The 24647-nt window shown below is 38.2% G+C and overlaps 1 protein-coding gene across 8 annotated transcripts in view; it reads left to right on the forward strand.

Annotated features, from left to right (window-relative positions):
- Window positions 1-19299, forward strand: part of GTF2E1 (general transcription factor IIE subunit 1) — a 45523-nt gene extending 26224 nt beyond the window's left edge. For 4 of the 8 annotated variants that reach the window (XM_082712090.1, XM_082712088.1, XM_082712089.1 and 1 more), the window contains exons 4-6: window positions 4473-4711; window positions 9423-9846; window positions 19071-19299. In XM_082712090.1, the coding sequence (XP_082568216.1) occupies window positions 4473-4711; window positions 9423-9846; window positions 19071-19077 (670 nt within the window). In that variant the 3' untranslated portion in view covers window positions 19078-19299. Of the gene's footprint in view, window positions 1-4472; window positions 4712-9422; window positions 11195-18534 lie in introns of those variants that run through there. The other 4 variants (XM_082712092.1, XM_082712094.1, XM_082712095.1 and 1 more) reach the window with 2 other exon arrangements.
- The last annotated feature ends 5348 nt before the right edge of the window (window positions 19300-24647 follow it).

The raw sequence follows: 24647 nt of genomic DNA on the forward strand, positions 1-24647 counted from the left end.
AGTGAACCTACCTGTCTCTCATCTTGATTATCTTTAGTGTCACATTTGCTATTAGATTTGTCTGTAACTGTTGTAAAGGTAGAAATGAAATCTGTACACTCAACTGTCCATAGTTAAAAGTACCTTTTATTTATTTTTACTTATTTATTTTTAATTTTATTTTTTTATTTTTTCAGTTCCAAGATTCATTGTTTATGCACCACACCCAGTGCTCCATGCAAAACATGTCCTCCTTCATAGTCACCACCAGGCTCACCCATCTCCCACCCCACTTCCCTCCCAACCCCTCAGTTTATTTCTGAGAGTCCACAGTCTCTCATGCTTTGTCTCTCCCTCTAATATCCCCTGGTTTACTTTTCCTTTCCTTTTCCTAATGTCCTCCATGTTATTCCTTATGCTCCACAAGTAAGTGAAACCATATTATAATTGACTTTCTCTGCTTGACTTATTTCACTCAGCGTAATCTCCTCCAGTCCTGTCCATGTTAATACAAACTTGGCTATTCATCCTTTCTGATGGCTGTGTAATAGTCCATTGTATATGTGGACCATATCTTCTTTATCTATTTGTCTGTTGAAGAGCACCTTGGCGCTTTCCACAGTTCGGCGATTGTGGCCATTGCTGCTATGAACATTGGGGTACAGATGGCCCTTCTTTTCACTACATCTGTATTGTTGGGGTAAATACCCAGTAGTGCAATTGCAGGGACATAGGGTAGCTCTATTTTTATTTTTTTGAGGAATCTCCACAGTGTTTTCCAAAGGGGCTACACCAACTTGTATTCCCACCAACAGTGTAAGAAGGTTCCCCTTTCTCCACAACCTCTCCAACACTTTGTTTCCTTTCCTGTTAATTTTTGCCATTTGTGTAAGGTGGTATCTCAGTGTGGTTTTGATTTGACTTTCCCTGGTGGCTAATGATGATGAACATTTTTTCATGTGTTGTTAGCCATTTGTATATCTTCTTTGGTGAAGATAAACACTTTGGTGAAGTGTCTGTGTCTTCTGCTCATTTTTGACATGATTATATGTTTTTTGGGTGTTGAGTTTGAGGAGTTCTTTATGGATCTTGGATATTAGCCGTTTGTCTGTAGTGTCATTTGCGAGTATCTACTCCCTTCCTGTGGGTTGCCTCTTTGTTTTGTTGACTCCTTTGCTGTGCAGAAGCTTTTGATCTTGATGAAGTCCCACAAGTTCATTTTTTGCTTTTGTTTCCTTTTCCTTTGGAGACATGTCTTGAAAGAAGTTGCTGGGGCCTATGTTCTCTTCTAGGGTTTGATAGATTCCTGACTCATGTTGAGGTTTTTTATCCATTTCGAGTTTATCTTTGTGTATGGTGTAAGGGAATGGTTGAATTTCATTCTTCTATACATAGTTGTCCAATTTTCCCAATACCATTTATTGAAGAGACTTTTTTCCCCCCCACCGGATATTTTTTCCTGCTTTGTCAAAGATTATTTGACCGTAGAATTGAGGGTTGATGTCTGGATTATCTTCTTAAAAAGTTCTTCCACATTTAAAGATTTTTAGGGGGGCACTTGGATGGGTCAGTCAGTTGAGCATCTAACTCTTGATTTCAGCTCAGGTTGTGATCTCGGGGTAATGGGATCGAGCCCTGTGTCCGCCTCTGTGCTCAGCGGGGAGTCTGCTTGGGATTCTCTGTTTCCTTCTCCTTCTGCCCTCCCCCATCTAAAATAAGTAAACAAATCTTAAACAAAACTTTTTTTTTTTGTTTGATTTGGGGTGAAATCCCTCCTGCTTCAAACTGGAGTAAAACTGATCTTGAGTTTCCATAATGGAGTACTGAAAACTAAAACTTTTAAAAGTAATCCCATGTTAACATTTATTTTAAATGTCCTGTTCTTTTTCTTTACTCTTCTTGTTCTCTACTCAAGTACTGAATACTTGTTGACCTTCAGAATATAGTTTTCAGATTTAATGCTAAAGATGGAGCATAGGTGAAAACAGTGAAAACAGTGTGTTCTAGGTTATATAGAGAGAAAAACAGTAGCTTCAGAAGGAGTGAGGAAATCATTTAAGAGTCTGGATGAAGGAGAGAAAGATAAGGACAGATGTAGTTGGCCAGGTCAGAGCTACAGAAACAATGAGTGGGTGTAGAGAGACAGAAAAGGCATAAGGCTAGCTCAGGGAGACATATTTGGGGCAGACAGGCTCAATGCAGCAAGATAAGGATGCTGACTGAGGATGTAAGAGACATGAAAAGGAGTCAGAGAAACTGGGTAAGATAGGAGAGGGTCAGAATGTTGAGTGAGCACAGAAACAAACCCAGATCAGATTGAAAGAGAAAGGAAGAGAAAGAAAAGTGAATGCTCAGGGGAGATCTGAATTCACAAAGCTAATTTATACCAAAGTGCAAACAGCAAGACTAGTGAAGGCAGTGACACAGCCTTTTAGAAGACAACATGGAACAGGATAGAGATAGAAAGTGACTAGGAACAGATAGGGATTAAATTGAGACAGACACAGTAATAGGGCAAAAAGTAACATTAGATAATTGTAGAAAGAAAGAACAGGTAGAGAGAAACCAGTTATTTGCATCTGTAACATAAGACTTTTAAAATATGATGTGCAAATAGATAGATGGGATATGGAGAGATGCCTAGTAGGCCTAGACTCAGAATGGGAGAATAAACTGGTACAAAAGCTATGTGACAGAATGGTTTACAAAGCAGCCCTGGGTACCGCTAGAGGCAGGAGTTGACATGATACAAAGGCTATGGGAAAGAATGGTTTATAGAGCAGCTCTAGGTACCACTAGAGGCATGAATCATTGTGGTTTGGATGACTGGAAAGAGCACTTTTTTTTTTTTTTTTTAAATAGCAGAAGTGGGAGGGGGCTTGTAAATATCCAGAGGAAGAACAGGAGAGATAGGATAAGCCATGATTACTGCCAGAGGATGACCAGACATAGTATTCTCAGGGAGAGATATAATTGGCCCGTCAGATACATGGACAGAGATGTACCTCAGAGAAACCTCAACCAAGCATGAGACCAAAAACTCAAGTAGATACAGTGGTCCCAGGAAGAAGTGAAGAGCAATGGAGTAAGCAGAGATGAAGTAGGACCAAAGAAAAGGGAAAATAGTGAATGGTTTCTGAGAGAGTGGAGTTGGACAGGGCATAAAGCCAAATGAGTGTTTATTCATTAGGCACAATGAGACAGGTCTCCACGCAGAAGGTAGTCTAGGATCCATGGAAGAGATTCAGAGAAAAATGGAAGGAAGTAAAGGAGAAGTGGGCCAAGAGAGTTAGTAGACACTTAAAGGAATATAACAAAAGGTATCAAGAAAGACACAGAGCGGGCACTAAGTAAGCAGATAGTTCATGAAACATGGAGATAGTTTATGGGATAAAACATAGAGATTAAGGAAGAGCTATGCATAGAAGTTCATGTAGAGAACACATCAGTAGCAGGCAGAGAAAAACAAGGCCTTCAGCTCAGGTCATGATTCCAGGTCCTGGGATGGAGCTGTATGGTGGGATTCCTGCTCAGTCAAGAGACTGCTTCCCACCTGCCCCTTCCCCCCACTTGTGCTTGCTCTCTCTCTTTCTAGTGCACTGTCTTCTCTCTTAAATAAATAATAAAATCTTAAAAAAAAAAAAAAAGAATGAAGAACAGATTGAAAGTGAAACAAGTAGATAAGACACAGAACTGCCAAAGACTGAAAACCTGACTTAACTAACAGAGATGAGGAAACATAAGTAACTAGAGAAAGATAAGGAATGATCAGGCCTAGAACAGGCAAGTAGATCATGGGTGGTAGAGATAAAAAGCAAAGCAAAATAGACTGAAAAATAGATCATGGTTACTGCAGGGTGGAAATAATGGTTGGGGATAGATACCAGGGTCAGCGTAAGTACAGAAATGGGACAATACAACTCAGTAAAAAAGAGATTAATTGTGCATAACAATATACCTTGTATGGTGAATAGCAGGAGAGAAACATTAATTCTAAGTTGAGGCCTGGTTTTGTAGAATACTTTTTTAGCTTCTCAGCACACAAAGAGAAAAAAGCTCACAGAACCACTCTGAATCCTTGGTTGAGATGAGAGAGGTTTTTAAAAAGGTAACATGTTTTGTTTGTTTGGGGTTTTTTTGTTTTTAAGCGGAATACTCATGAAAGGTGTGACTGAGAGATTTTTGTAAGCTAGTGTCTTTAAGTGGATTATGTCACCTTTATTATTCTCCCCTCTTAAGTAGATTTATTGAGACATCTTAAATTATGAAACCTCATTCATTTATATACGTGCCAGTGGACCCAGTGTTTGAGAAACTTAAATACAAATATGATACCCTGTATTATAAGCGATTTCTCAGAATTGCTAAAGCGTGTGTATATGATTGCTAGATAGCATTTATTTCTTCAGTAACTACCTCCCCAGTTGTGCTTCTTTTCCAACACCAAGACTTTACTTTTTCTTCTTCTTGCCCTCTTCTCATCTTTTTTATAGCAAGGACCGGGCAGCAACTACTGCAGGAGCTGCTGGCCTGCCAGGTGGGCACCACCGGGAAGCATGGGCCACCAAAGGTCCCTCCTATGAGGACCTATACACTCAGAATGTTGTCATTAACATGGATGACCAAGAAGATCATCGAGCCTCACTGGAGGGGAAATCTGCCAAAGAGAGACCCATTTGGTTGAGAGAGAGCACTGTCCAAGGAGCATATAGTTCTGAAGAGATGAAGGAAGGTAAGAGTAGAAGTCATTAAAATGAATTTATTTTGGGTTCAGTGGAAAATGGACTTAGTGGGCAATTCTTAGTTTTATTGGTAATTCATTATATCTGTTTTACAAAACAGTTGTGTTATGCCAGGAAGTAAGAAATTAATAAGCATTAAAACTAACCAATATAGGAGCGCCTGGGTGGCTCAGTGGGTTAAAGCCTCTGCCTTTAGCTCGGGTCATGGTCTCAGGGTCCTGGGATTGAGCCCCGCATCAGGCTCTCTGCTCACTGGGAAGCCTGCTTCCTCCTCTCTCTCTCTGCCTGCCTCTCTGCCTACTTGTGATCTCTGTCTGTCAAATAAATAAATAAAATCTTTAAAAAACAACAACAACAACAAAAACTAACCAATATATACTTGTATTAGCCTTCAACTTCGTTGAAATAATAAGTAAATTTTATTTTTTTTTAAAGATTTTATTTATTTATTTGAGAGAGAGACAGTGAGAGAGAGCATGAGCGAGGAGAAGGTCAGAGGGAGAAGCAGACTCCCCATGCAGCTGGGAGCCCGATGCGGGACTCGATCCCGGGACTCCGGGATCATGACCTGAGCCGAAGGCAGTCGTCCAACCAACTGAGCCACTCAGGCGTCCCTGAAATAATAAGTAAATTTTAAATCTCCATTTTTAGAATTAAGAAATTACCATTTCTTTGTCTTAATTTCATGGAAAAGTCCTATTATGTTCAAAGTGGCCAAATTCACCTCTTCTTTATTCTTCTGTTACCCTAACTTATATTCCTTTTTATTTCTCTGAATTGGGAACCAAAACTATATACAGTCCAAACTTGTTTATATTGTCTCCTCATAAATACCAGTGTGTTTGTGCTACCTGAAATATATAAAAAGGAGCCACCTGGTTAAAGGATTAAGGATTCTTTTTTTTTTTTTTTTTAATTTATTTTTATTTGACAGATAGAGATCACAAGTAGGCAGAGAGGCAGGCAGAGAGAGAGGGAGGAGGAAGCAGGCTCCCCGCTGAGCAGAGAGCCCGATGCAGGGCTCGATCCCAGGACCCTAGGATCATGACCTGAGCCGAAAGCAGAGGCTTTAACCCACTGAGCCACCGAGGCGCCTATTAAGGATTCTTATCATCCAAGAAGATTGACAGAACTCCATATTAGAAGATTTTAGAACTCTCAGTGATCCCCAAAGACTTAAGAATTACATAGTAACCAGCAGTTTGAGCACTGCAGCAATTTACTTTTTAAACCTGTAAAGTTACTGGATTCAAAGACTTTTGGGTGGTGATGTATGGGAGTAAAAAAGTAGAAAATGTGAGGCTCAGAATGGACAGAGATTGCTCAGAAACTGGGAAGCAGAGATGAAAGGGAGTTAGTACTTCTGGTTAGGTTTTGTTGGCAGTAGAGTCTGCATGGCCCTACACCCAGTTAGGTAGGTATCATTTCTAAGACATCACCTGAGTATGGTTCTTTAATCCCTGAAACTGAAAGCTACCTGTTTTTTGGTATTTCTTCTAACCTCTTCCCCCTTTATATTAGCATTTCTTTAACTATGTATCCTAAGAATTAAGTAGTAGTATGGAGTTGGGTAGTGATGATAAAATCAGGTAATACTTCTAGTAGGATTCTTCTTGGTGTTTTGATGTCAATCAGAAAAAAAATTTTCTTTGGCAATCTTACTTTACCCACCCTCCTTAGCACTGAAAAGCTTGGCTATGATGTTTAGTTATATTTGATTCAAATTGTTTCACTTTATATAGGAGTGATAGTGATAACTATTTAGTAGGCTTGTTTTCCCCAACTTGGCTTCTTGCCTATTCTTAAAGCTACCAAACCTTTTCTTTGAACTTAGAAACAAAATTGAATTAAATGAATCCATTGTTAGCCCATGTTATATGCAGTTAGGTTTATAAGCTTAACATTCAATGTTTACAATTCCTAGAATGATAGAATTTGAATCATAAGGGCCCTTAAAAAGTTTTCAAGTCTACCTAATTCTGATTTGTGAATATTTTCTTTCTGTATAAAATAGGATAGTATACTCTCATGTCTAAATTTGTATTAAGTTTTATGATAGGATAGGCTCTAGTGAATGTGTGAAGAGAGTCTTGTTTGTCCTACACTTAATTTTCCTCAGACTTCAAGTTATTTTAATATTTTTAGAATTTTACAGATCTTAATCATGTGTTCATTACTATACTGAAAGCATAGTGATCTATTCTAATTCTCTTTCCTTCTACTTTCCTTACAAATAGTCCTCTTTCCTGAAGTCACCTACATCTACATTTTTTGGTTTTATTTAAATTGTCTTTTTCTGGACCTTCTCCAAGCATAATATACTTTACTTTATTTAGATCTAGTAACCAGAACAATATATGTTTATGCATGGATCCATCATAAATGGTTTGAGTTTTACTTAAAATATCCTTCTGGTTTTTATCTAATACTTTGTTACTTTGGGTCAAGAAGCAATATTTTAAGACCAACAACTTTGGAACCATGTACAGGGATTTTTAAAGATCCTCCCTTGCTCTGTATCAGATAACTTGGACCAGGTCTTTCAATATGTTTTAGATTGTTTTTCTATAGGCAGATTTTCTTACCCTTGCCAGTATAGAAATAAATCCGCCAGTTTTCTGCCCACTCTCAGCTCTTCCTGTGGTTTTTTGGTTTTTTTTTTTCCCCCATCAGCTTGGCCTTATTTAAGCATCCAGAATTGCTTAGCATCATCAGTGAACTTGACAGTTTCCCATTATGTATGTCTTTTTTGTAACTTATAACTTAAATAAGACTGTTCCTAGAACTAGTGTTTCTACTTTACCATCCAAATATTTGCTCATTTATCCTCATTTTTTGTTGTCTGTCTTCATCTGTAGCAGAGCAGCTCCTTTTTCCCCCAAACCTCTCAAGACCTTTGTCATAAATCTTTGAGATATGATTTAGTTTACAAAACTAAATTGCTTTTCCCCTTATTTTATGTTTACTTTAAACATTAATCAAAGTACTATGTTGATAATATTAAGCTTATTGGAAAATTCTTATAGGAGTGATGATTGCCTTAGAGACAATTCCTTTTTTTTTACCCCCTGTTGCAATACTGCTTTGGCAGTAAGGACTCTTGGAAGGAGCCTCAGCCTTTAGCAATGTTTTAAAGTAGTAAACTTTGATTTTACATCCATGTTATCAAAAGCCTATATTCTCTGATTTGAACATTTAACTTCTTAATTCCTGTTTCCTTTCTGTCTCTTAAGCTGCCCAATCTCATATCTCAGGAGTTCTGCACTTTCTAAATTGTGCAGTGTTACACTAATCCATTTTAATATGTGAATGAGAAGATGCTCTCACTTCATTCATGGCTGGAATTGGTCATTTCTGAGCCTTTTCTTGGTGACGATGTTGATGATAGATAACACTAAGCTAAGCGCCAGACTCATTCTAAACACTTCACAGATATTCACTTAATCCCCACAATTATCCAGTGACATATGTACTCATTTTCCCACCTTTTTGTACTTGAGAAAATTGAAGCAGAAAAATGAAGTAATGTAGCCAAAACCATAGTTAATAGGTGTTAGAATCAGGATTTGAATCAAAGAGTTAGGTTCCAAACAACATTTTTAATCCTTTTATATGTTTTAAATAGCAGTATACTTGGTACTCAGAATACAGAATATAAGTTTTTTTCTTAAATTTTCATCTGTAATTTTTCAGGCGTGATATATACGCAAAATGATAGGAGGTGTGCGGTGAGAGAACCTTCATTCCTGATAAGAGATTCCTTTTTATAAAGAGTTCAAAGTATGTGTAATTTGTTTCAGGAAAATAAAATTGCATTTATTCACTCATGTATTCCTTTGGTGCCTAATAAGTGGGAGGCACTATTTTGGTACATGGGATATATCATTGAATAAAAAAAGAGAAATATCTGCTTGTGGAGAATGTACCTCTTGGGAAAGGAGGTAACAGAGACTGTAGACAAGAATTATTATGTTAGAAAGTAAGTGCTATGGGGGAAAAAATAGAGCATTGGGAATATAGGGTGGGGTGAATTATAAGAAGGTGACATTTGAATAAAAACATAAAGGATGTGAGGGAGTTAGCTATGTAACATAGAGAAAAAATATCCCAGGTAGAGGAAACAGGGAGTACAAAGGCCTTAAGATCGGAATGAATGTTATATACATAGGGAATACCCTGGGGCTACTGTCACTAGAGAAGAATAAGCAAAGGGAAAGAGCAGAGGTAAGTAAGGTGAGCATGTGAGCAAGAGGGGTCCCAAATATTATAGGACTCTCTAAGCCATTGTAAAGCTTTTGGCTTTTACTTGAAGCAAGATGAGGAGCCATTGTTTGAGTTCCTGTTTTACCAGCTACAGTACTTGGTCCTTCTTAGACATAATTACATATGTTCTTATCCAGAGCTCTGTAAGGTAGATGTTCTTACCACTCCTTTTTATAGGAAAAGGTACTGAAATTCACAGACTAAAAACTTGCCCAAAGTAGTACAGCTTATATCTGAAAGGACCCAGATTCAAATTCAGACTTTTTTATTCTTAAAACACATGTGTTTAAACCATGCTACTTAAGTTCCAGTTTGTGCGAAGTATTTTTAATATCTTATGGACAGTTCCTCAAAAACTGGAACTAGTGAAGTCTTATAAGTTATAAAGTAATGCCTTTTCTACTTAAGGAAATTGACATTCTGTTTTTTTCTTTCCAGGTGGTATAGATATAGACGCATTTCAGGAGCGTGAGGAGGGCCGTGCAGGGCCAGATGATAATGAAGAGGTCATGCGAGCACTACTCATTCATGAGAAGAAGACCCCCTCAGCCACAGCAAGCTCAGTAGGGGCAGCTGCTCCCGTGACCACTGCCAATGGCAGTGACTCAGAAAGTGAGACCAGTGAGTCAGACGATGACTCCCCACCTCGACCAGCAGCTGTGGCAGCGCATCATCGGGACGAGGATGAGGAGGAGGACGATGAGTTTGAGGAAGTAGCAGATGATCCCATTGTTATGGTGGCTGGCCGTCCGTTCTCCTACAGTGAAGTGAGCCAGCGGCCAGAGCTGGTGGCCCAGATGACACCAGAGGAGAAGGAAGCATACATAGCAATGGGACAACGCATGTTTGAGGACCTTTTTGAGTGAGCTTTCCCTACCTTTTCTTCCTTTCTCTAATGTTCATTTCAAAAAGAAATTCCTTACTGTTGAAGGAAAGTGTTTAAGTGGCATTCTGCCCTTCTCAAAGTAAAGCAGCTAAACAGTAATGGGAGAGAAGGTTTGATTTTTATGCCAGAAGCTTCCCCACAGGTAGGTTGGCTATATAAGCATTTCCTTCCGTGCTGTTACTACAGTATTAATATCTTACTGTATTTCATATTTACCCTAATCTTTTTCCTTTTTGAGACCCATTTTTCTCCCTTCTGAAATGAGTGAGATCTGTGCAGTAAATTCTTCCCGTCTCCCTGTAGAAGCCCACTATGATCACTAATTCACCGATCACATCCTTTTAAAAATCTGTTCTGACCAAGCATTCTAAACAAGTCCCAGTATTGCTGCCAAGCAGCTTGGCAACAGAAAAATTATTGATGAGACAAAAAAAATCTTAAAACTGCATATTGCCACATGGTTGAGGATTGGAGTCAATATGTGAGGGAGGAAGAGGGATAGGTATGCCTAAATCTCTTGATTAATATCTAAACCAAAATTTATGTCTTTCGAACTGACTTGACAGAGTCTGTTGTTTTGCTTAATGCCTTTTGGTTTGGATGTTGGATGGTAGAAAACAGAAAGTATACTTGGTAAACGCTTATGAAGAAATTAGGAAAAAAACATGGATATAGGAACAAGGAGTTCCTACAGGGTTGAAGAGTGGAGAGCATTGGGAACAGTGCCTTTCAGAATCGTCTGAGTTTGTGCTGATTTGTAAATCCTTTATTGAAAGCTAAGACTGGTCCCTTTCCTTCTCCTGTCTTCTACAGTGCTATAAATTGTCTAATGAGGCCATTCCAGCAGAAATCAGCATATAACAATTGATAACTTCTCTCTTTTCTCTCAACATCATTGAAGTCTTTCTTTGTCTCTCTTTTTGATTCTTGACAGACATGATGTATTAGAGTGCATCCAGTACATTATTGAACATTGTAACCTCAAGGAACAGTTTATTTTTGGTTCTGATCTGTAGCATGGTATTATCCCCTAAAGCAGAACTTTAAAAATAAAGAACTTTAATGCAAGGGGCTATAGCAATTGTATTTTTTATAATATTTTTTCCTTGCATTGTCATTTTTAAGTATTTATCATTTTATAGTACATGTGTGAAGATAGATTTTAGAGTATCTGATCCTTGTATGAAGTGATTGTTTCATTTACCTAGGCTGTATTCATGACTTAATATTGACAATAAATCTATTTTATACTGACTGAAATTTGTTAATTTCTAGGTCTGTAACATCTTGGAGCATAATTAAAATGAATACTCTTCCCATTAAAGCAATGTTTCAGACTTCTCCTAATAGTCATGTTTCAAATAACAGATGCAGTTGTTACATGGTGTAATTTTTTTCTGGCAATAAGCTGCCTTAAGACTTTATGTATGTGTCTTCTTTGGATGGACCTATTCAACTTTTAAACATTGTTTTTAAACTTTCATAGTTCTAGAAAGAACTTCATTTAAATAAAACATGAATCAGGTGTTTAAAAACATAGTTTCAGGGGCACCTGGATGGCTAGTTCAGTTAAGCTTCTGACTCTTGATTTCACCTTGGGTCATGATCTCAGGGTTGGGCTCTATGTTGGGCTCTGCACTCAGTGGGGAGTCTGCTCAGGATTCCCTCTCTCCCTCTGCCCTTCCCCCTACTTGCTTGCTCACTCTCTCAAATAAGTAATCCTAAAAAAGAAAAAAAAAAAGTAGTTGTAAGAACTCTAAGCTCTTTATTTTAGTCAATAAATGTTTCTGGATATTTTTTCTGGAGTCTGACAACTTGCATCTTCTACTTCCTAGAGCTACTGTTCTAGTTTTTCTTTTTCTGTTATCTACCAGCTTCTCAGAGAATCATATAAATTAGTTGCATATTTCTTTCCTCTCTGTTTGCAGTTTGTGTCTTTCCCAATTACTACACTGAAATGGCTTTCTCCAGTCATAAGTATCCTATGTAACAAACCTTTACTCCTCAGTCTTTTTGGCTGTTTTTCAGTTTTTGATGCTATCAATCCATGCTTTCTCTTTGAAACGTTTTCATTTGGTATCCTAGCCATTATGCTGTCTTGGTTCTCCTTACTTCATTGGCTATTCCTTCTCAATCTTCAGGCTTTATTTCTTCCTCTGCTGTACGTATGAGCATACCTCAAGGCATGGTTTGTTCTCTTTTTGTGTGTGTGTGTATGTGTATGGAATTTGTGCTACAGAAGAATGTCGTGAGTGAAGATACAAGTATGAATAAGTATTTATTGCAACAGTGCTTGAAATGGTATATAGATACATGGATGTATTAAATATGTATTGATCAGAAATTAAACTGTTTCCATGTAGTTCTGTAGCTATTAAAAAGAATATATTGATGGGAAAAGATATCCATTATGTGTTAAGTATAGAAGGATTGTTTTTCCACATGTGTGTGTAAAGAAGAAAGTTTCTGATAGTACTTACTATGTGTCTTTACATATATTGACTCATTTACTCCTGTATAAGCAAAACTGTGAGGTAGATATTTGTATTTAAAGATATATATAATTAGAGATGACAATTACAGTCTTAATGTGTTATAATGGAAAAGATACTCCGATTTTAGAAAAAGGATCTAATAGATATTTGAAGAAGTGCATGTAGAAAATGTGCAGTAGCATTAAAGAAATAGGGTAACAAAAGCAAACTTTTTATATTAATACTAGGGCTTGTAGGTGTGACTTAGGTACTTTTTAAAAATCCTGGGTTCATCATTTCCTTAAAGAAAGGTCTCTGATTTTCAAAATTAATAGGAAAATATAATTCAGTATGTAAAATTTTGGACTTCAACAACATACCTGAGAACTCAATAGAGTTTGAAATTACTTCATCAGACAGATTTATGTCTACTGAATGGCACTATAATCTGTTGAGAAAAGCCGGTCAGTGACAAAAATGATTAAAAATGGGAACCCTGCCAGTTGTCTGCCTCTGAAGCTCTAGTAAGGGCAAGCTCACACAGGAGGTTGGTCAGTAGATGTAATCACAGTGTCTGTGGATCTCAGGGTGGCTGGAATTGTTACTACTTTCAGCCTGTAATAAGGGATGGCCAGGAACTCCTCTCCGAAGTTGGCTATGTTATTATTATTCAAGTATCAGCTGCCCAGGTGTCTCCATCTTTCACTCCCCTGTAAGATTTAAATAGAACACTTTTCACATCATGGGATACTTCTTCCAGTTTCATTTCTCTTTTCTTTAGTGGGGAGAGTTGTGGAAAGGGCTCCTCCTACTCTGCCTACTTGCTTCCGTGGCTTCTCTACTTCTTCCACACCACCTATTCCAACTCCCATGACCCATGTAGCATATATTCACTGAAGTGTTTATAGTAGTGGGGAGGAGGTGGGCAGCGATGGGCCATCTTGTCTAGGCATTGCAGAGTCAAGAAATACAAGAGTAGATCATATAGAACCTTGTTCTTAAAGAGTTTCTATTCTATCATCCTCACGTTTCATCCCAAGTAGAGTCCTGCTTTCAAATCTTGCTAAAACTTCAGCCTCAGCTTCCTGTTTCCTTCTCTTCATCACCCTTTTTCCCCAAAGACCTTGGAAAGTTATAAATGTACTAGAGGAAAGAACATTTCTTTATTTTATTTCTATTTCAAGTAGTACCTTGAAAGTTCTTATGTCCAAAGTGACCTATCCAAGATGTTTCCCTAACCAAAGAGCCATTTTCCCACTCTACAGGATCAGCATGAGAGGTTAACTAATTTTAAAAGGAATTTTTTTCTCTTCCCATGCCACTAAATAATATTATTCATTATCCTTTGCCAAAAGTAAGGTGATGAATAAATAGTCTAGGCCTTTAGGTGATCCACATAACCTTATATTTGGTGGAAAACTGCTTTCATTCTATCTGCCCTTGAAGAGGAAGACTTTTTCTCATTTAGTTGCCCCTTTTCTCCAAAATAATACTTAGAGAGTATTTCCACTACTTAAGGAGTGTTAAGTTTAGATGATTAAAAAAATAAATTATCCAGTTTGGTGTGCCTCCAGCTCAGAAGACTAGGTTCTGGTCCCAGTTCCAAGTTAAGTAGACACTTGCAGGATGACACCTGATGCAGTCTTTCTGAGCCAGTTTCTCAGCTGTCAATAAGGAGAGGATTATGCTAGAATCACACTGATTCCTTTCTGCTCTGATGTCTTATGGAGGTAAATGCGGCCTAATAATAACAACACAGCTGACAAGTTTTCTGATGTGCAATAGCAATTCAAACCAGGTGAAGGATATTTCATTTGAGGGACTGCTGTAGGTGGTTTAGGTTTATAGGTTTAGGTTTAGGATTATTTATAGGTTTAGGTTTAGGATTATAAGGCAGCAAACTTCACCTAAACAATTGCTAATTAGGTTTCTCTTTTCCTATCTTGCCAAGGTGCTTCATTTCTATCTGAATGACTGAGGAAGAAATAATTGACTATTTCATAACTCTTTTTGGTACTATTTTGAGAGAATTGGATACTAAATGGTAACAAGATTGGGAAGAGCAGTTCCTTTTCTTTCTACCAGTTGGTTCTATGGCTAGATTCCCAGCCAGGACAACAATAGAAAGACTTAAATATATATTTTCTTGTTCTCTTTATTCCTAAGTCTAAAAAAGTAAGAAGTGGAAATCAAAAATAAATATGAGACTCTTTAGAATTTAGAAATAGGTCTAATTCCACCTTCTATTTGTTTAGCATTTTTTTGTTTCCACCAAAGCTATTTCACATGTGTTATCTCTAGCGGATCACTAGCTGGAATGCTATCAGTTTTTCTTTAATTACCTAAAACTCTCTTGGGGAAATGAATATTTTTAGAAAGGAACTGGTTTTACGGTCAATTTACTGTCTATTCTGTTGGCCTTTTATATTATGAAAGAACTGAACAAGATAAGTACAGGTACTCTTAAACCACGTAAAGGCAAATGGGTTGAGAAAAGAGTCATGAAGTTTTATTTCTTCCTTTGAAGAACTAAAGGAATAAACTGATTCTGCTGTGCCCTCAAGGAGAGATATGAGTACCTTAACTTCTCTTTATTTTATTTTTTTAAAAGATTTTATTCATTTGTTTGACAGAGATCACAAGTATGCAGAGAGGCAGGCAGGCGGGTGGTGGAGGGGGAGAGTAGGCTCCCTGCTGAGCAGAGAGCCCGATGTGGGGCTTCCTCCCAAGACCCTGGGATCATGACCTGAGCTGAAGGCAGAGGCTTTAACCCACTGAGCCACCCAGGTACCCCCTTAACTTCTCTTTAGAAAGAGCTTTCCATCCTGAGTGCTAGAGGATGCCTTTCTTCTTCCAGTGCAAAGCAGATAGACTTAGTACACGACCAGTTTCAACAATCAACCCACATTTCCCATGACACAAAAACATACTTTCACCTACCTAATGTAAATAAGTTTGAGAAACTAGTCTGAAGAGAAGGCTAGTTCAAGGTCCTAAAGTACCTTGAATCACTTTAGGGCATACAGGATGGTTGTACAGTTTTGTTGCTGTTATATAAATATTTAAAAATCCATCCAATGATAAATATATATAGTTTTAAAAAAAGAACCCCCACCTCAACCCATCCCCATCTCACTACCCCGAGGTAAACCATTATTGATAATTTGATGTGTGTCATCCTAGACCTTCTCTAGGCCTTTAGAAACAACATACACACTGAACTTCTAGATACACTGTGGCGCTTTTCCAATAAATGCAACCATATATACATTGCCATTTGCTTTTCAAGTATCTTGGATATCTTATCATATCAATATATTAGATCTGCTTCATTTAAAAGAATAAGGACTAGGGGGCATCTGGATGGTTCAGTCAGTTGGGCATGAGACTCTTGATCTCAGCTCAGGTCTTGATCTCAGGGTTGGTGGTGAGTTCAAGCTCCACCGAGTGTGGAGTCTACTTAAATAAATACATAAATAAAGGACTAAATAGAATTTTATAATATAGTTGTGTGATGTTTATGTAACAGTTTCCTTATTGAATGGCATTAAGGTAGTATCTAGTTTTCCACTATTAAAGTGCCCTCATATTTTTGTTCTTTGAGTATTTCTGTAAGATGGAATCATAAAGGAGAGCCAGTCAGAGGGCTTGTCCATTTTAAACTTTGATAGGTAATGCCAAATTACTCTTCATAAAGATTGTTGTAGAATTGTTAGCAGGGTAATAATTTGTAGCACTGAAATTAAGTTGGGAATTTAAAACTGTGGCAGTTAAGTTAAGTTAAGGCAGTTTCAGTAGTGTTGGTAGGTAATTTGGTCTAATGAACCAAGTCAGGGATGGGAAGGAGGGGACAGATTTGAGAAACTGGGAAGACAGAATTAGTGGATAATGGTGACTGGATAGGGCAGTACCTTGGATGAAGCTCAGGTGTCTGTATGGTGGTTCCATTTACTGAGATTGGAAATTCAGAAGGAGGGGCATGTTTTGCTCCTGTTTCAGCTCCCCATCTCCATAAGTGACATCATCATTCCAACTATATACTCCAGGCAAAATTCTAATAGTTAGCCAGCCTTTCCTTTTTTCATCTCACAATGTAATTTATCAGCATGTTCTGTAGATTCAAAATACAATCTATATAATCTAATTTTGAAGGTAGAGCTGACAGGAACTGCTGGTAAATTGAAAGGATATTCTAAATCTGACTTCTCACAACTTCTACCACTACCAGCCTACTCCATGCCACGTCACCTCTCCTTAGCTCCTGCAGCAGCTTGCCAACTGGTCTCCCCACTTTCACTCTTAAACCATCCCCCAAACATGCAAGGATTTGGTTATTCCCCCCACACAGTCTTGTTTTAAATGTAAGTCAGATGATTCTCCCCCCACTCAGAACCCCTCATTGATTTTTTCTTAGAATAATGTCTAAAGCCCATACCCTTTTCTTTAGGCCTTAAGTGATCTGGCTTTTGGCTACTTTTATGACATCCTGCTATTTCTCCTTGTTAACTACTCTATAACCACATTGATGTTCTCTCTGTTTTGCAAATATACCAAGCTTCTTTCTCCCTTAGGTCTTTGCCTGATTTTCTTTGTGTAAAACACTCTTCTCCCCTCATATCCCTGTTAATTTATTTTCTGGTTAAATGCTACCTTCTCAGAGAAGCCTCTGCCCTATTAGTTAAAGTAATCTCCTCTTCCATTCATGATGGTATTTTCCAGTTTTATTTTCTTCCTAGAAAAATTACTATTTGAAATGAAATTGTTTATTATTTAATTATTTATGTCTCTCAACTTTTCCTCTAAAAGGCTAAACTCCCTGCAGGCAGGATACTAGCATATAGAATTAATTCTGGCATATTGTAGGCCCAATAAATGTTGAATGGATGGATAGACAGATGAATGGGCAAGGTGAACACATCCTTTTTCCCCGCCAAGGCTGATCATTTTGTTCCTCACTTGAATTGCAAATATATGTATAGTCTCTTAATCAGTTAATTATGTTAACTTGTGATCCATAGTACCAAAGCTATGTCTCCAGGACTAAGAATGGAGGGTGCCAGTATGTAGCTTCTTAGGAACAGCCAAAAAGATAGCTAAAAGCTTCAATTCTGGGGAACCATTAGCTTTAATGTTCATGGAAAAGGTAATTTTTTTCTAGGGCTACACTGTTCAGTAAGGTGGCCCCTAGCCACATGTGGCTACTGAGTACTTGAAATGTATCTAGTCCAGATTGAGATGTACTATATATAAATTTTATATAAATTTAAAATACTTACCAAATTTTGAAGGCTCAGTATGGGAATGAATACAGAATGTAAAATACCATATTAATAATGTTTATATTGATTATATGTTGAAAATATAATACTGTAGGTATTTGGGTTAGAGGAAATATACTATTGAAATTAATTTACCTCTCTTTACTTTTAGAAGATTTAAAATTGCAAAAATGACTCTCATTTGTATCTTGCATTATATTTCTATTGGACAGCACTGGTCAAGGGCATTTTCTTCAGGTGCTAGAGTTACATCTTTCGTACTTAGTTATTAGTTGCATTTTTCCTCATATACAAGTTTTTTTTTTTTTTTTAAAGATTTTATTTATTTATTTGACAGAGAGAAATCACAAGTAGGTAGAGAGGCAGGCAGAGAGAGAGAGGAGGAAGCAGGCTCCCCGCCGAGCAGAGAGCCCGATGCGGGACTCGATCCCAGGACCCTGAGATCATGACCTGAGCCGAAGGCAGCGGCTTAACCACTGAGCCACCCAGGCGCCCCAAGTTTTTTTTTTTTTTTTAAAGATTTTATTTTATTTATTTGACAGACAGAGATCACAAGTAGGCAGAGAGGCAGGCAGAGAGAGAGAGGAGGAAGCAGGCTCTCCGCCAAGCAGAGGCTCGATCCCAGGACCCTGGGATCATGACCTGAGCCGAAGGCAGAGGCTTTAACCCACTGAGCCACCCAGGCGCCCCCATATACAAGTTTTTGACCTGAATGCTATGTCCACCCTCCTTTCCTCCCTGGCTCTCTACCAGAAAGATAAGCTTTGTTTTGTTTGTAGGATCTTTGTCCTTGGGAACAAGAATGGATTTTGCTTTGGATTTAATTTTTCACCTTTTAGGTTTGGGATTGGTTGGGGTGAGGCGTGGTTTTTTATTTGTTTTTTGTTTTGTTTTGTTTTGTTTTCCTGAAGTTAGATAAAATGTGGGGATAATGTCAGCAATGGTAGTGGGGAACTGAGATGTTTTTGACTACTTGAGACGAAAGCTGCGGTGTTGAAAGTGCTGCTGACTCCTAGGGGACTGAGGGAACTGCGGACCCTGCAGAGCTGTGCCAGAGATGGAGGAGCTAAGAGCTGGTCCTAAGTCAGGTTTGGAAGCCCACTATGCTTCTTCCTATGCATTGTATTAATATATAGTGTATGCGAAATTGCTTATGTGTTTATCGTTTGCATCACCTTCTTGCTAGAATGTAAGCTCCATGAGGGCAGAGAATTTATCTTTCTTGCTCATGGTAATGTTCTGGCTCCCATCTCTGACTCGGTGCCTGGCACATAGTAAGTAGTCATCAATACATATTGAAGGACTACACAGTTATGTTTGTTCAGGCCAGGGGTAAACTGTGGCCTTTATATAAAAGATAGTTATTTTCAGTTTCTGTTGTTACTTGTATACCTAATGTTTGTGATGCTGTTTTGTATTTATTGTCTCCCTTTTGGAATGCTTACAGGTGGTGAGTGCTGATCTGCATAGCAAAGGGCATTTTCCTGGCAACTGGTGAAACCATCCAACCAAAAGTACATATGACAATTAAATCTAACCTAAGGCTTACGTGTGAATTTGTTCACTTAGTCTGTGTTAAGGTCATTTTTTGAAGAGGAAGTTTGTAAGAACAAAGAACGTGCTATTTTTTCAATTGGGGGTATTATTTGTCTCATAATAAAATTGATGTTACTGTGGTTTTCTTCGTGATATCGAAGACCCATTCTTGGCAAATGTTTGTTGCTTCATGGGCACCTAATGGCTGATCCACCTACACCTTCAGGTAGAAAGACGGAAGGAGTAAGGGGATAAAGGTATATACCAACTGATCAGTATCCCTCACTCCTTATTATGGGATGTCTTTATTGTGGTAAAATGCACATGACATAAAATTAACCATTTTAAAGTGTACAATTCATTGGCATTTAGTTCCTTCTCAATATATCAACCTAGTTTCCAAACATTCTCATCATCCCAGAAGAAAACTCAATACCCATCAAGCAGTTGGTCAACATTCTCCCCTCCTCACAGTCCTTAGCAACTGCCAATCTTCTGTCTGTGGATTTACCTATTCTGGATACTTTGTATAAATGGAATTGTATAGTTTGTGATCTTTATGTCTGGCGTCTTTCCCTTCTCTAGCATTGTTTTCAGGGTTTATCCATGTGGCATGCATGTTATCAGTACTTCGCTCTTCTATGGCTGAATATATTCCATTGTATATATATATATCACAATTTGTTTATCCATTCAGCTGTTGATGGACATTTAGATTGTTTCCACATTTTGTCTGTTGTGAATAATACTGCTGTGAATATTTGTGTATAAGCATTTGAGTACCTGTTTTCAATTTGGGGGTTATATACCTAGGGTGAAATTGCTGGGTCATATAATAGTTCTGTGTTTCTGTGCCATTTGTTTTTAAAGTGATACATTTGTCAGAACTGTGTGTGATAATTAATGTCACTCATTGGGGAATATAGAAAAGCTTATAACCCAGATGTCTGTTTTGGATGTGAGGGCTAGCAGAGAATACCAGAATTCTAGGGTTTCTAACCAGACAGCCTTTCCTGGCAGCAGCTACAGAGGACAGAGTAATAGAAGGGCTGCATATGAGGTAAGAATTCAAGAGTCATGGATTTTCTTTCCTGGAGAAATTAGCTTCTGAGTTCCTCTTTACATCCATTTCTGGTATTCAGACTCTAAGTCATAAGAGACACTTATCCTGGCCTCCCAGTACTGTCACTTGGAACTGTGATCTCTTTGCTCCTATTCTCTGTCACATAGTTAAGCCTTAAGTCCAGGGTCAGAAGTGGGCTAATGTCTTCATTTGGTTAAACATGAAGTGAGGTCCTTCTGTTGAACATGCTTGGAAGTGTACCAGTCAGGGGTGGTGGTGAGACAATTGTTAGGATCCCGATGAGGGATCCAGAACTAAATTGCCTTTCACAAATATTTGCTCAGTATGAAGTCAGCTTTAATCAGCCCTCTTCCACTGGCTTCAAAAATGGGAGGCTGGCAGCTTTTCATTTCAGGGTAGTGATCTACCTGGGAGATCTAAAGAGTGATTCTGATAGTGTTTCAGGAGAATCCTTCCCTGCTGTTACGTGCCTGTGCGCAGGTGTAATGTATATGTAGGAGGGTGGAAAAAAGGCACAACAGGGTGAGCCTTTATGTTTTGTGGGTGGGTGGAGAGGACCTACTGTGCTTTGTGTGTCAGTCATATTTCACATCTCTTTGACAGGCTGTAACTTCTAGTAAATTTAGTGATAATTTCTTTGCTGTTTCTCCTACTGAGCTACAAAGTCATGGCAGTGTTATGGGCATCTATGGCCATGCCTCATGCATTAGTTTACCTCCCATAAGACAGACACTATCTTTTCCCTCCCTCCCTCCCTCTCTCACCCCTAACAGGGACAAAAGCACCTACTAAGCAAAGAACTGACCGTAAGTCTATAACAGTGCCTACTTTTGCCTCCTCAAGTACTTTTTCTCAAAGAGTGCAATGGGCCACTTTGGGAATTCTTAAATACGTCCTTTTGGTGGACAGATCTCTTTTTCCGCAGCTCTTATTAAACTATGTACCCATCCCCAAGAGCCCTTGGTGAGTCCGTTATCAAACTTGCTTTTTTCCCTCTGCCTTGAATTCTCCCTTGTTTTTCTTCCTTCCTCTGTCCTGTGTCTCCATAATCATCCCTTCCGGAACAAGCCTTTTAGCCTATTTCCTATGATAGGAGTGGGTGGTTTTCATTTACTCCCCCATGCTCCTTCCATGTGATTCAGCTGGGATTGACTCCAGTCATAGTGATTGATTCAGAGAGGAGCATATGATCAGGCCAGACAGAGTTACCTCAGGATTTTTGTTGAAATGAGAAAAAGGCACTCTCTTTTTTTTACTAGAGTTACTTAACTGGTAGTTGATGGCAACAACCTTTGTCACCAATTGAGGACAACCTGTCTGAAAATGAGGGCAGACACTAGAAATGGAGAAAGACTTCTAACCGTAACACTTGAGTCCTGCCACACTCGAAGCCATTTTACTCTTGTAATTGTTATGTGGGTTGATACATTTTATTCTCGGGTCAATTTTAGTTGGCGTTCTATCCCTTGCAATTAAAAGTCTTAGCTTATTCAACATTACTTTGGCTATTCGGGGTGTTTTCTGGTTCCATACAAATTTTAGAATTGTTTGCTTCAACTCTGAAAAAGGCTAGTGTTATTTTGATAGAGATTTCATTGAATGTGTAAATTGCTTTGGGAAGTTTGGACATGTTAACAATATTTGTTCTTCCAATCCATGAGCATGGAATGTTTTTCCATTTCTTTGTGTTTTCCTTAGTTTCTTTCAGAAGTGTTCTGTACTTTTCAGAGTACAGATCTTTTGCCTTTTTAATTAGGCTTATTCCTAGGCATCTTATGATTTTTGGTGCAATTTTAAATGGAATCGATTCCTTGATTTCTTTCTGCTGCTTCATTATTGGCATATAGAAATCCTGTGACTTTGCTGAATTTGTCTATCAGTTTTGGCAATTTTTGAGTGGGTTTTTTTGGGGGTTTTCTACATAAAGTATCATGTCTATGAAGAGTGAAAGTTGGACTTCTTCCTTGCCTATTTGAATGCATTTTATTTCTTTTTGTGGTCTGACTGCTGCGGCTAGGACTTCTAGTACTATGTTGAACAACAGTGGCCATCCCTGTCTTGTTCCTTACCTTAGGGAGAAAGCTCTCAGTTTTTCCCCATTGAGAATGATATTAGTTGTAGGCCTTTTGTATATGGCCTTTATGACATTGATGTGTATGTTTCCTCTGTCCTTGCTTCCTTGAAGTTTTTGTTCAAGAGTGGATGCTGTATTTTATCAGATGCTTTTTCTGCATCTATTGAGAGGATCATATGGTTCTTATCCTTTCTTTTATTAATGTGGTATATCATGTTGATTGATTTGCAGATATTGAACCATCCCTGCAGCCCAGGAATAAATTCTACTTGGTTGTGGTGAATAATCCTTTTTAATATACTGTTGGCTCTGATTAGCTATATCTTGTTGAGAATTTTTGCATCCATGTTCATCAAGGGTATTTGTTTGTGATTTTAGAATCAAGGTAATACTGGCCTCATAGAATGAGTTTAGAAGTTTACTTTCCATTTCTGTCTTTTGGAACAGTTTGAGAAGAATAGTATTAACTCTTTAAATGTTTGGTAGAATTCCCCTGGAAAGTTAGCTGGCCTTAGATTTTTTGGTTACTGATTCAGTTTCTTTGTTGGCTATGGGTCTGTTTAGATTTTCTATTCCTTCCTGCTTCAGTTTTGGTAGTTTGTATGTTTCTAGGAATTTATCCATAATCTTCCAGATTTCCTAATTTGTTGGCTCAGTCACACATCATCAGGGAAATACAAATCAAAACCCCAATGAGATGCCCCCTCACACCAGTCAGAATGGCTAAAATTAATAAGTCAGGAAATAACAAATGTTGGCAGGAATGCAGAGAAAGGATATGGTAAGAATGCAAACTGGTGCAGCCACTCTGGAAAAGAGTATGGAGATTCCTCAAAAAGTTAAAAATAGAACTACCCTGCAATTACGTTGCTACGTATTTATCCAAAGGATACAAAAATACTGATTCGAAGGGGCACAGGCACCACAAATGTTTATAGCACCACTATCCACAATAACCAAAACATGGAGAGCCCAAATGTCCATCAACTGATGAATGGAAAAAGATATGAGGGAAGCCTGGTTGGCTCAGTTGGTTAAGTGGCTGCCTTCGTCTCAGGTATGATCACAAGGTCCTGGGATTGAGCCCCACGCTTCTCCTGCTCTCCCTGCTTGTGCTCTCTCTGTCAAATATATATATAAAATCTTTTTATATATATATATATATATATATATATATATATATATTTTTTTTTTTTTTTTTCCAGAAAGAATGAGATCTTGCCATTTGAATGATGTGGATGGAACTAAAGTATATAATGCTAGGTGAAATAAGTCAGAGAAAGACAAATACCTTATGATTTCACTCATGTGGGATTTAAGAAACAAAATGAACATAGGGGAAGGGAAGGGAAAATAAGATAAAGACAGAAGGAGGCCAATCATAAGAGACTCAAATATAGGGAACAAACAGGGTTGCTGGAGGGGAGTTGTGTGGGGGGATGGGGTATCTGGGTTATGGGCATGAAGGAGGACACTTAATGTAATGAGCACTGGGTGTTACATGCAAATGCTGAATCACTAAATTCTATCCCCAAAACTAATACTACACTATATGTGAACTATCTTGCATTTAAATAAGATCTTGAAAGAGAAAAAAGTCTGAGACAATGCCTGACAGCCCACTGATAATCTCTACCTTCACTCTGTACTTCCCTTTGGGTCTTATTCACTTGGAGATAGCATTTCACCTAAATCCTAAACCTCCTTAACTATTCCCACTGATCCGCATCAGTGTTATAGTCCCATACACACAATCCATCCAGGGCTTTATAGTCTACCAAGTCACTTTCCTATCTCATTTGATCTTCACATAAAGCTCTCAGGAAGGTACAAGAGAGATTATTACCTTCTTTCTTCAGTTAAGGAAACAAGTTGAAAAAATTGATTTGACCATATTGTATTTATATTCACCATTGGACCTCAAACTCAAGTTTTCTGACTGTGGAGCTAGAAGAATTCTCTTTTATATTCTCTTGTTACCTCCCCTGGGTAGAAACATGGCTCTAATGTAAAATCACACTCTCCTCTCCCATGGAGACCCTCTTTTTATGGGTAGGCCCAGTGGGACAGAAGTCCTCATCTTTATTTCAGTATCTCTCTCAGTTGGTGGTTCTCCATTTTCTATGATTTGGATTCCATTTCCTCTGTCTGTACTACAAATCTTTGTTACTGTTAGAGGTTACTTCTCAAGACAAACTAGTTTCAGAATGTGACTGGCTCTGGGTTATATTATAACTTTGGCCCCATTGGCTATTTGAGAACCCATTGACTTCTTCAGTTCTCCCACTTCTTTAACAACTGAAGATCTCCCACAAAGCCCTTCAAATCAT

The sequence above is a fragment of the Mustela nivalis genome (assembly GCF_964662115.1).
Source record: "Mustela nivalis genome assembly, chromosome: 1".
Lineage (NCBI taxonomy): Eukaryota > Metazoa > Chordata > Mammalia > Carnivora > Mustelidae > Mustela > Mustela nivalis.